The sequence below is a fragment of the Lutjanus erythropterus genome, chromosome 18, assembly GCF_056507025.1.
Source record: "Lutjanus erythropterus isolate fLutEry1 chromosome 18, fLutEry1.hap2, whole genome shotgun sequence".
Classification (NCBI taxonomy): domain Eukaryota; kingdom Metazoa; phylum Chordata; class Actinopteri; order Lutjaniformes; family Lutjanidae; genus Lutjanus; species Lutjanus erythropterus.
This window is the reverse complement of record NC_139334.1, coordinates 671,152-688,011: the sequence shown is the minus strand read 5'-3', so window position 1 is coordinate 688,011 and position 16,860 is coordinate 671,152. Positions and strand designations below refer to the sequence as shown.

The following is a 16,860-nucleotide window of genomic DNA, read 5'->3' as shown; positions in this document are numbered from 1 at the left end:
GAAAAACAGAAAGCATAACCAGTGTTTGAGCAGGATTCCTGCCTTTTTTTAAACCAGGAAGTGAGACAGTGAGTCTTCAGGGTATCGCTAACCCTTTTTATACCTGTTGACGGGACACAACTTAAAGGGCCAACATTTTCATTAAAAAAAATCTATTTTAAATCAAAGATGATTATAATAGCACATTTTTATACCTGTGTTATCAGTAGGTGTTGTTAGTTTTGGATTTTGAAGGATGTGAAGACATTTTTAATTTATTTAAGTTATGAATTCAACAAGGCTGTTTTCTGACAGAGCAAGTTTAGAAATAAAAAAAAAACATTTCTTCATAAATGACAATTTTCATATACATAAACCCTTAAAGAATAAGTTTTCACCAAAAAAATGTGTTGGTATCGATCATTTTGTGCGTTTTTTGGTAGGACAGGATAAATTCTAATTCTGTCAGTCAGTGCTTGAGTTTTATCTTCTTTTTTAACAATATGTTTTGGGACGTTATAACAAAATAAAATGGTCGGTCTTGGCAGCAAATACAGTAAACCATCAAATGAATAAGCAGGTTAGTACAAGCAGTAATTAAATGCAGCCTGATCACATTTGATCAGTGATTTGTCAGAAATGATGTCTACACATTTCCCTCCATCTATCAGCTCAGCAGACACCAGCTGACCAATCACCTCCTCTAAATCACTCCCTCTACTGACCTCTGCTGGGACATGCCTTAATTTTGCACTAACTAAAATTTCCTCTCCTGTTTTAATGTGGTTTATATCACAGTAATACGACTGTACACGCTGTAGATTAGCTTACTGTCTCATAAAATTGCATCGGCAGAATTTTATCACCTTATTTTCACAACACATTCATTCAACCTGGAAATACATTTAGCCGAAATTTAAATTATTTTAAGATCGAATGGAGCCCAGCTCTATTCAGTGCTGTTGATTTTCCCACGGCCTGACTTAAGTCTAGACACTTGGTGTTTTGCAGTTATTTGCCATCTAATTAGAGGCGAGGTGTAATGTGACATACAATCGTTAATGCATGGGTTCAAACCAGATCTTCAAAAGAATTTGCACTACAGCTAAAAAAAACAAAGCCAAGACATACAACACTAAGGTCTGAAGCTCTTTTTTTCTTTTGTTATGTGAATGCAGTATTTCTGATACTATAAATGAGTGTTAACTTAGTCAGTCAACAGAAAATTAACCAGCAGTAGCCCAGAAGTAGAGCGATCAGATTTCAGATTCTCAAATATGAGAATTTGCTGCTTTTATCGCCTTTGTATTGTGAACCTAAAACCTTTCGAATCACCTGTTGATCGGAAAAAGCAAGTATTTTGAAGATGTCATCTCAGGTCCTGGACTTCATAAAGGGACAATTCACCCCAAAATCAATAATACATATTTTTCGTCTTACTTGAAGTGCTATTTATCCATCTACGTAGTTTTGGTGTGAGTTTTAGAGATATCTACTTCTTTCTTTCTGCAGCAGAATCTACCAGAACTGCTTTCTTTTCTATTAAAAAGAAAATATTTCCTACATGAGACTGCTCACAACAAGGTCTGTGAATTATCTTGGTAACAGGATCATGAATTTTGGAAAGAAACTGGTTTTAAATTTTTCAGATGTATTTTTTTGGGTGCCGTTTAGTACCGTTATGTTGGAGAGAAGGCAGACATCTCTACGGTCGATAACTCTGCAGCTCACACCAAAAAACTCTAGATGAATAAATCACACTACAGATAAGAGGAACAATGTGTATTTTGCGTTTAACTGTCGCTTAAAGACATTATTTTCTAATACTTCATAGATGAAAGAACTGAGTGATAATTAAGAACAAAGACGAACTATTAGATGCTGATAGCACTGATTAGCTCAAGTTGTAATCTGTTATCAATGGGTCGGTAAATCCGTCATTATAAAATTGTTCAACAGTTTTTACTATTTAGTTTGAACCCTTTGTGTTTTAAAAACGCATATAAGCTAAAAACACATAGGGCTCAAAACAAAATACAGCACAAGTGTCATTTTGGTTTTTGGCTTTTTGCTCAATCCACCGACAATTCGTCATGAAGACAGCTGTGGAAAAAGTTTGCAATTGAATGAGTTGTTTCTAGTTTGTAGAATGTTGGTAGAAAACACAAATTGAGAGTTTTTGTTTCAGAGAGAGTCAAATCAGTTATAAATTTTACTCGACATTTCTCAAACAGCAGCCGATGGCCTAAATGAGTGCAGGGAAAACACTGCGGTGCTCACACTGTTCCTGTTCTCTGGTTTGGTTGCAGTTGGAGCCGCCACCAGAAGCAGTTCCAGATCCCTCTTGAATGTCTGTTTATCTCTTCTTCAGTTTGTTATGATCCGCACACTCTATCTCCTGTTCAGTTTACATTCCTCTAAGCATCATCCAGTCACACTCCAGTGATTCTGGAGGAATTTGGATCTGGTTTGAATTTGATTTCTTTCCTCTTTTTTTTCCTCAATGCTGCTCAACTCTGTGCTTGTCTTTTGTTTTAGGGTGATGTTCATGTCTGCAGTTTTATCTTTATAGCACTGTCAGCTTAAAGGGGGTCTGTAATATATTTACTGCAATAAATCATTAAATCACCTCAATGTCATGTCAGAGATTAAGGAAGCAGATTATGTTGAAATAATAGTGTCCTGCTTTGAAATATCCATTCTGTGCTGGTATAACTGTTTTGTATGTCTCAAATTAATCATTCTTTGACTGTACCACCCTCTGAGAATGCACTTTTACTGCCTCCGTGTCAGCAACAGCTGTAATTGGAGGCATCGTGTTTTCAGGCTGTCCATACGACAGTCCCTTCGTTCGTCCGTCCCTCCATCCCAAACGTCGCAATGTCTCATCAACGCCTTGACAGAATTTTCTCAAACAAATATTGAATGTTGGATTCAAAGATGAACAGAATTAGAAGGTCAAGGTCACTGTGACCTCACAAAACATGTTTTTAACCATTACTCAAGATTCTTACTAAGTGTCTAATAGGATAAAACAATGACGTGATGAGTCTCTAATGTTTGCATGTTTCTAACTGGAAATTTTTCACTAGAACTAGACATTAAATTTCACCAAAAATACACTTTTTTAAGCAGCACCTTTTATTAAAAGGTTCAGGGTCTTCATTGGACATATTATATGAGCTTGAGTGTTTGGTGGAGGCATGCAGCTGAGGTGATATTTGTAGTTGGGGAGTAAAATTATGTCCATAATTTAGACCCTGGAACCTGTGGTAGAAACACACTGTCTTCCTCCACTAGTCCCTGGGGAAATTTCCTGCTGTGGAAACGTGGCTTTGGATGTGCAGTATAACCTCAGTGATCTAGCTCTGTATGTATGTTGTCGCGCTGCAACGGGTGGCATGAAATCTGGAATTTATGTTACAAAACTGAGGAACCTTTGCACAAGCTCCACTATCTTCCTCACCGTGTTTTCATACAGTATACTGAATGTCCCCAAAATATCAAAATGGACCAGCCTCACCCCTCCTCTGTCCCTCCCCCCAGTCCTTTAACATGTTTCCCACCTGTCCATAAACCTGGAGTATCACTGAAATTTTAGAATTATATTGCAAAGAAGGGAATTGATTTAATGTTTAGGGAATATCACTGAATTTCTATGATGATACTACAATGTGTTTGTGGCATTAGATTTCAAAGAGTCTCAATACCTGGTATGGAGTGACCGTGAGAGGCAGCTGGATTTGCAGGATCACTAGAATCCATCTCGCCAGGCTTCAAGTTAATACACTTGTGGCCAATCTACAGTGATCTGGACAAATCAGCATCCTCTTACGAGGAAATACTGGCAGCTAACAGCGTGGTTCAAGTGTGACGACCGCAAAAACAACAAAGTGGCTCCTGAGGAGGTTAGCGTAGATGCTGCTGTAGCATCAGAACTGGACAGTATTTTTTCAATGAAAGAAGAACAAAGAACAGCTCTGAGGCTTTTCTCCATGGAAAAGGTGTTTTTGCTCTTTTCCCAACTGACTGTCTTGTCTGTCATGTCTTATGGGTTCATTAATGTGAATGTTAGGGCTGTCATGGTTCTCCAAATCCACAATTCAATTTGATTTTTAATTTTAGAGGGATAGTTCACCCAAAAATGAAAATTCAGTCATTATCTCCTCACTCTCGGGTCGACTGAAGGTCTGGTTTATTTCTTTAGTCCACAAAAGACTGCTGGAGTTTCACAGGAAAACAGAATAATTTAAGTGAATGGTGACAAGTTTTGGAACAATAAAACCAACTGAAAAAAACAAACTTAAAATGCTTCCATACTTTTTGTCTGGCGTAATCCAAATCTCCTAAAAAAACTAAACCTGGCCTTAAATCGGCATGAGAGTGAGAAGATAATGACTGAATTTTCATTTTTGCGTGAATTATCCCTTTAAGGTCACAGTTCGATTATTATTATTATTATTTTTTTTTTTTTATCATTGAAGGCTATTCTGTTGTTAGACTATGGAGTTCTGATTTGTAAAGATCACTGATTTTATGCCTTGACTGTCATTTACATTTTCTAGTTCTTCTTTAAAGGGACAGTCCACCTCCTAATTGAAAATATGTATTTTACCCCTGGCCTGTAGCACTGTTTATCATCTACAATGTTTTGGTTTGAGTTGCAGAGTTTTGGGCACATTGGTTGTTAAGATGTCTGTCTTCTCTCCAACTAAATGGGACTAAATGGCACTTTGCTCGTGGTGCTCAAAGCACCATAAAAATACATCTGGTTACTCCAGATAATCCACAGATCTTGTTGTTAGCAGTTTCATGTAGGAACTACTTTCTTTCTGCAGTAGAATCTACCAGAACTACTTTAGAATCTACTGTAACTTATTGGTTCTTTAAAAAGGTAGTCTGTGTCATATCAAATGTGATGTAATGGCTGGTAAACTACGTTGTGTCGTCTTTGTGTTTTCTTGAGACATGCACCAGATGCAGCAAGCAGGCAGGGGTGGAGAAAAAAAAAACTGGGACAATCACCAATTCTGTGTTTGATTTCCATTATTGAATTTGTCAAAAAAAAAATTATTTCCATATCCAAAAAGGAAAAAAGAAGCAAGAATCTTTTATCTTACTTCCATTAAAAGTCTTTCGTTCTTTTCTTTCTTTTATGGTTTTGGACAGATAATGATCGTGGACAAGCAAGGACAGAGAGGAACTAGGTGCAGTGATGGACCAGCAACGGTGAGGAAAGAAGTGACTGAAGACAGCCGCCACAGTGAAGCAGAGGTGACCAAATTAAAGGAGATGCTGACACAACGTGACAATGAGATCAGTATCCTTTGACATGTTGCTGACAGATGAGCTTAGCTGTTATTGTAGGTAATTCACATTATTCAAAATACAAACACCTTTTTCAAATTCGCATGTGGTGTTTTTTCTATGGTTTGTAGATTCATAACTTCTAAGAAAAAAATATGCAATGCACAGGATCGCATCTTAAACTCGATGGCCCGCTTGTAGGGGCAAGTGCATGACCTGACTGCACCTCTGACAGAGATACCTCTAATGATGCTCCATGGCATTCATCCATGTCCGTTCTTTTTCTTTTTGCTGTCCTTATTTGCATTCCTTTCCTTTTTCTTTATTTGTTCTTTTTTCTGAGTTTAACATCACCAGTCAAATTTGGCCTGTTGAATTTGCACACAACACTTAACTCTGCTGCCCTTATATGGATTTATTTGAGCATTTCCATATGCTAATTGCAAGTTTATTTATTTAAGATCAAATTCAATTTTCTAATTTTCCTCTTACTAGTTTGTGCAAGAGCTAGGATAAGAGAAAAATAGAAAGCATTCATGCATGAGGCCCAGTGACTGCAGCACATGTAGGCATTCCAACTTGATAGAAAGTGGGGAAGAATCCACAAAAATAAATTGAGCGGGATAGTTTTCCACTCAACTTCAAATTTGTGTCTGCTTCCAACCTCACAGTTTAATCACACTTACTGTTGATAGTAAAATCTTTTCATTAGCAGAAAGGTATTTATCCTAAAGTAAATCTGCCTGTGTTATTGCATGGTTGGATTACAGCGCCTCTACAAACACATAAATTATGAAATGTAAGTAGCCCTGCATTCATCACCGGTGCCCCAAAATACACATGAAATGTTGCTTTAATGCACATGTGCAGATAGATCTTCATCTAATGACTGCAGTTCATCATAATTACTATTAATCATAATTATGGTATTTGCGTTTGAATATGATATTTCTAATGGCTTTATGGGATTATTCTTCCCTCAGCCCCTCTTGCTGCGGCTTGTCATTAGATCACAGCACATTAGTCGGAAAATTGAGATGTCTGCTTGATTATTTAACCACAAAAAACTCTGCTCTCCAAAATAAATAGAATATTATCATGCAGATATTTCACCGTAGTATTTCTTGGACCATGCGTGTGTAATGTGAAATCCTCTCGTCTTTGTAGATTTTCCCTCTCAAAATGTCGTACACTGGTTTTCACATGATGTGAAGGTAATTGCCACAATTGGTGCTGTGCGTGTTTAAAAGCACATATTTGGGCCAGTAATGCACACGCTCCACTGACCATATTGCTTCTATGTTCTTTCATTGTGAAGTTTGTATATAAAGTTGCAGTAGCCTAAACTGTCAATCCCTCATTCAGGGTGGTCTGTCTGCAGCATGTAACTCTATAGTTTGGGTTGACCAGCCCTGTCGGGGTGACATCATTTCCAGCCAGAGCCCTAATAACTATCTAGATTCAGAGCAGTTCTACAACTTAAGCTTGTATCCGCTAGCTAATCACCATGCTTTCCATAACTGTCCTACCCCCTGCTCTGCTAAAACCATTATGGGGAGCCACTGGTTCCTGTGCTACAGGCCTACTGTTCCCAGACCGACGCTGAATCCTCACAGGGTTAATTATGGTAGAGTTCCCTGTAAAACAAAAGGGTGTATCCCTACCCACTGGCTCTGTGTGTTCCCATGATGCATGATTGACTCTGCATGGGAGTGGGGCACCTGGGAATGCTTAGTCGACTCCACTAGATTGATGTCACATCCACCACCACCGTGATGACAGAGCAACAAGGAGAACTAACAAACACTGCTCACTTTAAAGAGTAACATCGCAAATGTGATGCCACGTAAAAATGCCAGGAAGCTTTCAGAATTTCTCAAACAAAAGTGTGTCTTGAAACTGAAATTGCTCAGATATTAAGTCTGTTGCTTTTTCTCTCATTCTCTCCCTCTTTTTTCATTCATATTTTCACAATTAACTTTAACAGAATAGTAGTACGTATCTGTAGGTCTGTACTGTATCTTTTAGCCTGGCGTTCAGCTGCACTGTGTAGAAACAAACCACAGTACACAGTTTCAAGATTTAAACTATTTATTTGTGCTCTGAGCACTGATCAGTTGAGCTGACAGAGCGCGCTGGATGTGCTGCTGTGTGCACAACTGCAGCTAGTGTTTGTGTTTGTGTTTAAATGAGACAGAGAGAGGCGAAGAAAGGTAGGAGGAGGGCTTTCGCACACAATGATTCTAGAAGTCATTAATACGTAATGCGACCACGGCTTTGTCACTTGACCCGCCTGCTGTAACTGGTGGTTTTTTCTTAAAAAGTTAATCCAAACTCGACAACCTTGAGTTAACTGGGTTGAGCCGCAAACTTTTTTTTTTTTTTTGGATGAATTGAAGCGGAGCAGTTGCTGCAGCTACACATGTCGTCTTGTGCATCTCAAACATGTAGTTGCTGTTGTTCAGTGCTGGAAGTGGTTCTTCTCCTTCCTCTGGCATTTAACAGCAGAATTCAGACTTGAGCACTCGTAAGAGACTATTCTGTCCCTGTCATGTCTGGAAGAATTGCACCTCCGGTACCTATGATACTGTGAAAAATGAGTACCATTACATCAAATACTGATGCTTTGTTATATCTTATACGTTTCTGTGTCTCATACAAACGCACAAGGTACCTTTTAGCATATGTATGAGCCTTGTTGGGCTTTCATGTAACTTCAGTGTAAACCCTACGGCATCAGGTGACATAGTATAAAGAGCAAGAAAGTCTGCATGTGGAGGTGGTGGGGTAGATGGATGGGTCAAACAGGACTTTTTCCCAAGAGGCCAGGGTTCATGTTCCATGTGAAGCCAGAAGTTATTTAAGTTTAAGTCACATAATGTTTCCTATATCCAACCAAGTAGTTTTGGTGCCTAAACTTAACCAAGTGCTTTGATTAGTTTTGGTGCTTAAACCCAAACAAACTGGTCTTTTCCTAAATATTGTTGTCTAACCAAACTGCAACCATTTCAAATTCTATACCCTAAAAAAAATCTTCGTCTCATCTCCGTCAAAGCAGTGTGTTGGATGGTAGGAATTATTAGTATGACTCATCAAAGGCCTGATAGATGGTTCCCTAATTTTGGTTGATCCCTAAGTTTTTTTGATTGAACAGTTACTTGTTGCCTCTGTTGGTTTGGTTGGTTATAGAGGCTATTTTGCATTGATATGAATCCAGGTGTGTTGGACAGCAAGTGCCTGCAAATGGCATACTGGTGTTTACTTTCAGTTCAGTTCCAAAAGAAATGCTATAATAATACACAGTATACAAGATTTCTTTTTTTAATAGTATTTAAGGTTGCAGTCACCACAGGAATATTTTTAGTATCTTTCTGTGCGTCCATGTCTTATTCTTTAAACTTAGCTGTGTGGACCGTCCATAAAGAGGCTCGACAGTTGTAATCCGTCCATTTATTTAATTTAGCAACTGAAGTGGAACGCAGCTGTAAATATTGAGCAATGGCAGCGATCCAGGGTCATAAAGCTACAACATTTTCAGGTAGAAAAGATGAATGGTAGTATTCACAACCAGTAGATTATTCTGTTTTATTTCCTCTTGGCTCACATGTGCTGTCGAATGTGTCCAAGACAGATTTGGCCAACACTGCGTCATAATTGCAACAGTGATGGGCCACAGAAGTTATCTTACAGTGTGTTTACAGCGTTGGCAAAGGCTCCCCGGATTCCCTTAACAACTCTGGCCATTGTTCAGTATGATTTCTTACATCAGGACATTAGTGCTCAGAATTCCACTCAATCAAAATAATGCCATAAAATTTATTGCTCAAAGACTCCACAGCCTCATGCGCTGAAAAAAAAAACTCTGGGTCTCAAAGCTTTAGTTGTTTATGTACTGGGCTAGAGATGTTCATGTATTTTTAGCCACACTAGTATGGCTGTAGAGATGGCAGTTTGTTAGTCCTACGCGGACTATGTGGACTTTTCTCCCCAGACATTGCGTCCTGTTGACTTTGACGATCCCTTCCTTTCATTCATAGCCACCAGGTTAACAATTTCTGATTTATCAGCTTTATTTTGAGTAAATTGCAGAGGTGGGGCCAAATCATTGTTTTGCAAGTCGCAAGTTAAGTCTTTGCACTGTAGTCCCGAGTCCCAAGTCCTAAATTTTGAGTCCTCCTCAAGTCATAATATAACAATAACTTTTCAGCCTCATTGATTTGAAATTGATTGAAAATTACTCAGCTAACATTAGCTGAGCATTAGCTTGCTAACTATATTAATATCAGCCTGGACTTTGAGTTCTTTGTACGATTTTAAATTTCAAATGAAGTTTGAAGTTGTTACATTTCCATCTGTATTTTTGGACTTGCATGTTTGCATACTGTAATTGTTTTTTTGATAACCAATGCATAGTTTTTGTACATGACCGAAATTATCTTTGGTATCATTTTTTCCAGCTGACACTTGGGAACATAATGGCAGTTCTGGTAATGGCTCTGTCCTGCCACTTGGTCAGATGTTGTTGAATTGGTTCAAATGAAGTGGATTTGAGGAATCAAGTGGCAACTTACTCGGAACGAAGAGCATTAACATTAGTCTGACTCGAGTCCAGGTCATGTGACTTGAATCCACACCTCTGATAGAGATTGCAGAGATGGGAACCTAGCTTTGGATTGTGCTTCAGTACTTTCTGAAAAACACATTAAGTATATTTATTCACTTTTGACATTTCAGCACAGTCATGCCTTCAACTTCTTTTGTACCCTGAGTTGGTAAGTTTGTATTGCCTTGTAGATACAACAGTATATACTTCTGGCTCTGATGAAACAGGGATCTCAACAAGCTGGATATGTAATCATCATCTGATTATAGTGTCCATGAATATGCAAATATGTCACCCAGTGTGACAACAAATGCTGAATTGTGATGGTTTTATTGTTTACTGGTTTATGTCACTTGATTGTGACTTTATGAGTCAGCTGTGGAGCTCACCCACGCTGGGTTTCATGAGAACTTTGTACTTTGTGTAAAGCAGTGCTCAGAAATGAAGTTGTCAAACACAGATGCAGCCAAGAGTTTAGGTTTGCTGCCAGCTGCAAACTGTTTTTGCATTTATTCATAAAAATGAATGAAATTACCTAAATGGGTCTGTTTACAGCTGGAAAATGTTTGCCTGGTCTTGGATTAAGCTGATTCTAACTAAATGGTCTGTTTAACTTTCATACCAATTATATTCATTGTTCTTGGAAACGGTTCAGAGCACACAAATGTCTGGGGCTTCACTGACCACTCATCTTTCAGTTTACGTTTGGTTCATGTGTTAATGCATTCTGTCACTTATCTCTGTAACATTTCAGTTGTTCTATAGTCCTCTCCTTTGTGTTTGCAAAGACCAAATGCATTGTTGTGTGGCAAATTTAGAAATAGGCACAAATGTTTGTCGTTTCACAAAGTTGATGGACTTACAGGACGTCGGTTATGTAGGCAGTCCTTTATAGATCATGCCAGACAACAATAAATTTTTTTTTTTGTCACACCACAAAAAAATGTGTTATTAACCACTCAGCCAAATATGAACATTGCTGGGTGTATAAAATTAGGTCTCAAAATAATGAAAAAATGAGCAGTTTGCTCTGAAATACTGGGGAAGTGTCCACTCCACTGTCTCAGGGTCAAACACCACTTTGACTTGAAAACGACCTGAAACATCTGTCTGGCAGAAGTGGGATTTCACGATCTTGCTGGAAGACACAAACTCAACAGCACTTAAATAGAGCTTGAACCTTCTTCTAGGTTTCAGATACGTTCTGTTGAGCCAAAAAAATCATACATACATTATAATGTGGTGTCACTGCTCATTTTCCTAATATAAAAGAGTTTTTAAATACTATACATTCACAGACACACACAGATGACATGTGAATACCTTGTAGAGGTGAAAGGCTTGTACTTTTAGCATCTTCAGAGGAGGACAACATATCTCCATCAAATGTTTTACTTCTTATATTGTATACTAAATTGGAGCAATTTGTGGCACCACTGAGATTGGCATTGCACCTTTGCCAGCTGCAGTAATTTTAAAGGCATTTGCTTTATTTCCTGTGATGTCTGCTTTATTGGACGGTATAATAGAGAGTGACAAGAAAGATGAGAAGGAGAGATTGAATGCACATCACGAGCTGTGTTTGACCACATTTTGAGTGCATGGCATGTGGAGCAGCCAGCAGATCTAACGTGTAACCCCCGAGAGAAATTTTCATCATACGCTAGAGGTCTTCGGTTGGTGTTCAGCATAAATGAAGATATCAGATGCCAGAGATCTCAATAATGGAAAAACCTGCTGAACAACAGTCTGAAGTAATGACTTGTGTGAAACAATGACAGAGGAGCCACAGAAACAGTCATATTTCTCTGTAAAACTTGGCTTCTATAGGTCATTTGGAATTGTGTTGGGTTTAGATTTTGGCAGTTTTCAGAAGACTGCATGCTTGGTTTCACTGGAAACTGTAGGTTATTGTTCCCGCTGACATCCCCTTTGTATCGTCTGACAGGAATATAAATTAACGTCTCTGGCTCCCTCAAAACTACGTCCATTCATCATCCAAAATAATGACATTTTTTCTTACATCCCAAATTATCTACTGACCACCACAGTTTCAGTCTGGCCACAAGGAGATGTCTGCTAATCTCATGATAGGAACATGCTTGAAGAACAGACTAATGTGTTGCCTCCAAATTATGGGTTGTGATTAGGCCATCAAACACACTTCCATTTATAGTGGAAAAACAGGCGCATAGGTCAGGAGCTGAATGAATATTTTATGAGACTGTAATGTTTTATTCATGTAGGTAATGTATATAAGGATTGAAACTAAAGGTTAGACAGGCTTAGTTCTTCTTATAGAATAACTTCAGCTAAGCTTCTGCTTCTTTCTTACCTGCTAACCCGTGAAAAGCTTTGATTACTTGCTCTGTGTTGACATCTTAAAAGCAATCTTGGCAACTGGCTGTAAAATGTCTTGATCATGTTTTTCTTTGTACAGTTTTCCCATGCAACTCCAGTTCACACAATTACAATTTTCCCTCTGTCAGCAGTTCTGATTGCAAAAAATGGCCTCTCCTCTAGCGCCGTCTTGTCCTTTCTCACCAGTAGTGGAAACAGCAGTGTGCTTCGGTTATACAGTATGAAGCAGGCGTCAATTCGATAATCAAATTTGAGAGTGCTGAACGAATCTGCACTCCGCTGTGTGCATTATTATTAAAAAATATGTGAGGCCAGCTGAAAGCAGTTTGAGCGAGAGGGACTTGATCAAACACAAAATAGTGCTGTAGGGTTGGAAGCAAAGTACAGAGGAAGCGATTATAGTAAATTGTCCTCATGCATAGAAACACTGCATATGGTGAAACGTGCCATGGCAATAAAAGTGTGAACAGGATCTAAGCAGGTCTTGCTTTCCGCCTCCTCTTGTAGACACTTAATTCTCTCCATCACCCTCACACAAGCACACCAAGACATAGCGATGCACCTATACTCGGTCTTAAGTACAGAAACAAAAACATACATACAACCTCATCAGTGGGAAAAGATTTTGTTGAATTTAAGTAGAGTCTCTGCAGCCTCCTTGGCTCCTCTACTCTCTGTCATACTCACTGATCATCCCAGACCAAGACATCTTCCTGAGCCTGTAAGGTCAGACACCGAGCACATGTCAGCAGTTATTCAAAGCTCACAATCAGGCCTGGGAGAGTCACTGTGAAAATGTATTCCAATACAATTACTAATTACCTGCTGAATTGTAATCAGTAGTCTAGTCCAAGAACCACAATACTAAAATAACTTTCTGTTACTTTTGGATTGCAAAAGTGGATTATAAGATCAAGTCTAGTGAATTTTTTTAGCCTAATGTGTAGTTTTATGTAGCTATAATTGGATTTCTGTATAGCTTACATTAGTGGCTAGTCTGTGTTAGAGGTTGGTCTACGTAGATGACATTAGTGGTTGATCTTTGTAGTTAATGTTAGCAGTTGATCTAGATCAACAGCTTACATGGGCTACACAGCTGTGTAGCTAACATTAGAGGCTGGTCTGTGTAGCTAACGTGAGCAGTTAGTCTGTTTAGCTACTGTTAGTGGTTTGTCTTTCCAGTAAATGTTTCTTTAAATTAGATGTTGAGTTCTTGGATGATGACAGGATTTTCACAACTGAAGGCAGAACTGTACTGTGTTGTTCCTTTTTTCTGACTTAAAGAATGTAATGGATTACAGTTACTTTTTTTTGTAGCCTAATTAATACAGTTTCATGTAATTCGTTACTCCCCAAGCCTGCCCACAGCAGAGCCTACTGCCTTTAGGAAATCGCTACAGATGCTATCCATTCACACAAAATCATCATTGAACTCTGCAGAGGTCATTTGTCACTATGATGGTTTGCCTCTATTTTAGTTATCCCCCACTTCATAACTCCTGGACTGTTTGTCATAAAGCCTTGCGGCAGGCGTCATTGGACTTGGCAGGGTGTTCCTTTTTCCACTGCTGTGACTTAGTCCTACTACTTATAGTTTAGCCATGGAGGTAAAGTGTTTGTGTGTAAATGCAAGTACACATGAATGCATGCACATAAGTAAGTAGCTGGTCACAGCTATTATTCGTGTTTATTTTATTACATTTCTAAGCAGTCAACAGCTGCTGAAATAGATTCTTTGATATATATTTTTCGAACTCTGATGAAAGCTGAGGCGTTTGTATGCATGCATGTGCAACTGAGTGAATAATTTCTTTTTCATCCAGAAGTGTCCAGAGTGAAGACAAGCAGAGTCCTTAACTCAGTACCTACAGGTATCCTAGTTAAAATGTTGAAGAAGGAGAAAAAACGGGCACAGGATGCCGCCACTCAGCTTGCTAACATCACCAATGGCCAGAGCCTGACCTCCCAGAGTGCCTCGAGGGTTTCCACACCGCCGCTGTTGAGGGGTGGAAGCACAGACACCATGTCTACAGACCATGAAGGACGAGCTATACAGTACATGAAAAGAGGTACTTTAAGAAGCTTTATTCTTATTCTTGTCTTCACAAAGTGATGTTATCAAACATTTTGAATTTTAAAGTTTTAAAATTATTTTTTAAAGCCTCCATATATGTTGTGATGGGGATAATGTGTAGTACACAGAGAAATACAAAATAAGGTCCAAATTACTACCATACTCTTTAGTATGCCAGGAGAAGATTTAGTATGTTCCAGTACAGGGTGTGTCACATACACTATGTCAAAAATTCAAGGATGTCCTGCTGCATTTGGTCGTAATCTGTAGTATGCAAGCCAGCATGCTTTTCTGTCTATTCTCACCCACAATCCTTTGTGATGGCTATATGAGCAAGAGGGTCAAAGTTCAAGATGCCATATTATGAGGAAGCAGCACGTCCCAACTAAGTGCAGTATGTACAAAAAGTAAAATGAAAAAGTGTGCGGGGATAGTTTGGTGCTGCCATCTGCGCTGTTACTCAAGCCATTTCCAGATAGTTATCTCAAGGCACTTTTCATTTGGAGCAGGTTAAGACCATACTCTTTATATTATTTACAAAGAAACAACCATTTCTACCATTGGCAAGCCCATGGCGACAGTGGTGACAAAAAGCTCCCTTTTTGAGCAGATCCAGGCTAAGAGCATATAATGAGAGCACCACATTAAAGCCCTGGTACAATAAACATGTTTTTTGTCCTTGGTTTTGAGGTATCAGTCTCCACATAAAACAAAGTTGTTCAGTAGAAAGTAATTCTAATGAAAGCTGTCCACAGCAATTTTGACTATCCAGAGGGACACTGTTTTTGTAAAAAGATGCTGCTGCTGAATGTTTTTAGATGTCTTTTAGATGCCAGACCTTATTTCAAGATTCTCACCAAAACTCATTCAACAAACCCGCTGAGTTCAAGACAAGGGAACCGGACGTGCTAGTAACGCTAACTCATTTCCTGTTCTTCGGACTCATTCCTGCAGCACTCTGTCGTGTTGGTAGAATTCTCAGAGATAGATATTTTAAAAAAAAACTTGGCACATAAAACTGAAACAATCTGCATGGTTAGATTCTGTGTTTCATTTCATGTGTCTTTTATTGTTGTTGTTTAAACCTACCAGGGCCAATTATGTCCTTTCTGCATGGAATTAATATGTTCTCCTTGTGTTTATGTGTGATTCCTCCCACTATAAAATACGTGCATTGTATAAAGTAATACTTCTCAGAAATGGAGCTGCTGAGTCCTTGGCACTGCACTGTGGCTGCTCACTGCTACTAAATAGTAATAATGAGTCGAAAGTATCCCACGGGGAATAATAAAGTACCGTATAAATTAAACAAAATTTTCACAGATGTTGACTCAGTTAAACATGACAGTCAGTCTTTCTGACCTGGAAGAAGCGATGACTTTGTGATGAATTAGGCGCTAAGAGTACACAGACAGGTGATCTTTCTCCATTGGAATGTGGGCAGCTCTTTGTGGTCATGCTGATTTTTTAGTGCGCCTGTTGAGGTTGCCTGTGGGGCATGACAAATCCTCGATTTCTGGATTTTACTGCATAGCGATGAGTCTGACATCCCAGAGCTCCCTGCGTTGTCTTATGCCTAAACAATGTCATCAGCAGGATTGTATGTATTTAGGAGTTAGAGGTCACTCAAGTGGCCCAGTTTAATTGTGTCAGCAAAGCAACGTTAGACAGTACAGCATATTAAACCTGTAATTTGTTGCTGATGAAAAGCTGAGTTTAAAACCTATAATACATCTACTGGAACATGAAGCAGAGACCAAGAGCCAAGAATGCTGCAATATAAACACAAGAGACACTGTTCAGACAGCCCATTTAGATTCAGTGTGTTCATGTCAAAAAAAAGCATTCACTAAGTGCCAATTTTTTTTATATTCCTCTGTTCTAATGCAAGAATATACAGTATCTCATGTAAGTAAACATGCCAGAGGATATTTACAGTGTTTCATGGCAATGGTAGATGAATTCATGGAAATCTTATAGTTCCAGTAACAGGCAGATTACTCTTAGATGTGGTATTGAATTGACTGTCATCACAGTTTTGCAGTTGTTTAAGTTATCTCCATGTGTAACATCTCCGGAGCACAGAGCAGAAACAACAGTGTCCGAAAACAGTGACATGAGATAAAGAAAACATGCTGCATTTCAGTATGAATGCTTTCATCTGAGTGTTTATTGAATTTAATGATACTGCAAACTCTCTATCATGTAAACTCAGTAATATAAAGTATATATACTATACATAGTTCATCATTCATCTCTTTATTTCTCACCAGTTTCTTTTACCCTTTTTACTGGGTACATGTAGTGGATGATATCAATTTATATCTTAGTGTACATTCTGCAGGCAGGTCTGCCGACAGATTTAGAATTTATTCAGTTTTAACCCATGAGCAGACACACTCGTGGTGAACTCATTATAGCCAGCAGAGGCAGATTGGCTAATCTGTCAATCTGACCAAACAAAAACGCATCCTTATAAAAAATATAGATCAATCAGCCACAACATTAAAACACGAGTCCTGTCAGCCAAGACAGC

At 38.7% G+C, this 16,860-nt stretch overlaps 1 protein-coding gene across 1 annotated transcript in view; it reads left to right on the top strand.

Annotated features, from left to right (window-relative positions):
* Positions 1-16,860, top strand: part of kif6 (kinesin family member 6) — an 86,023-nt gene that overhangs the window by 37,174 nt on the left and 31,989 nt on the right. Inside the window, exons 12-13 of the mRNA XM_084742504.1 lie at positions 5,149-5,299; positions 14,122-14,319. Of these exons, the coding sequence (XP_084598630.1) occupies positions 5,149-5,299; positions 14,122-14,319 (349 nt within the window). The remainder of the gene's footprint in view (positions 1-5,148; positions 5,300-14,121; positions 14,320-16,860) is intronic.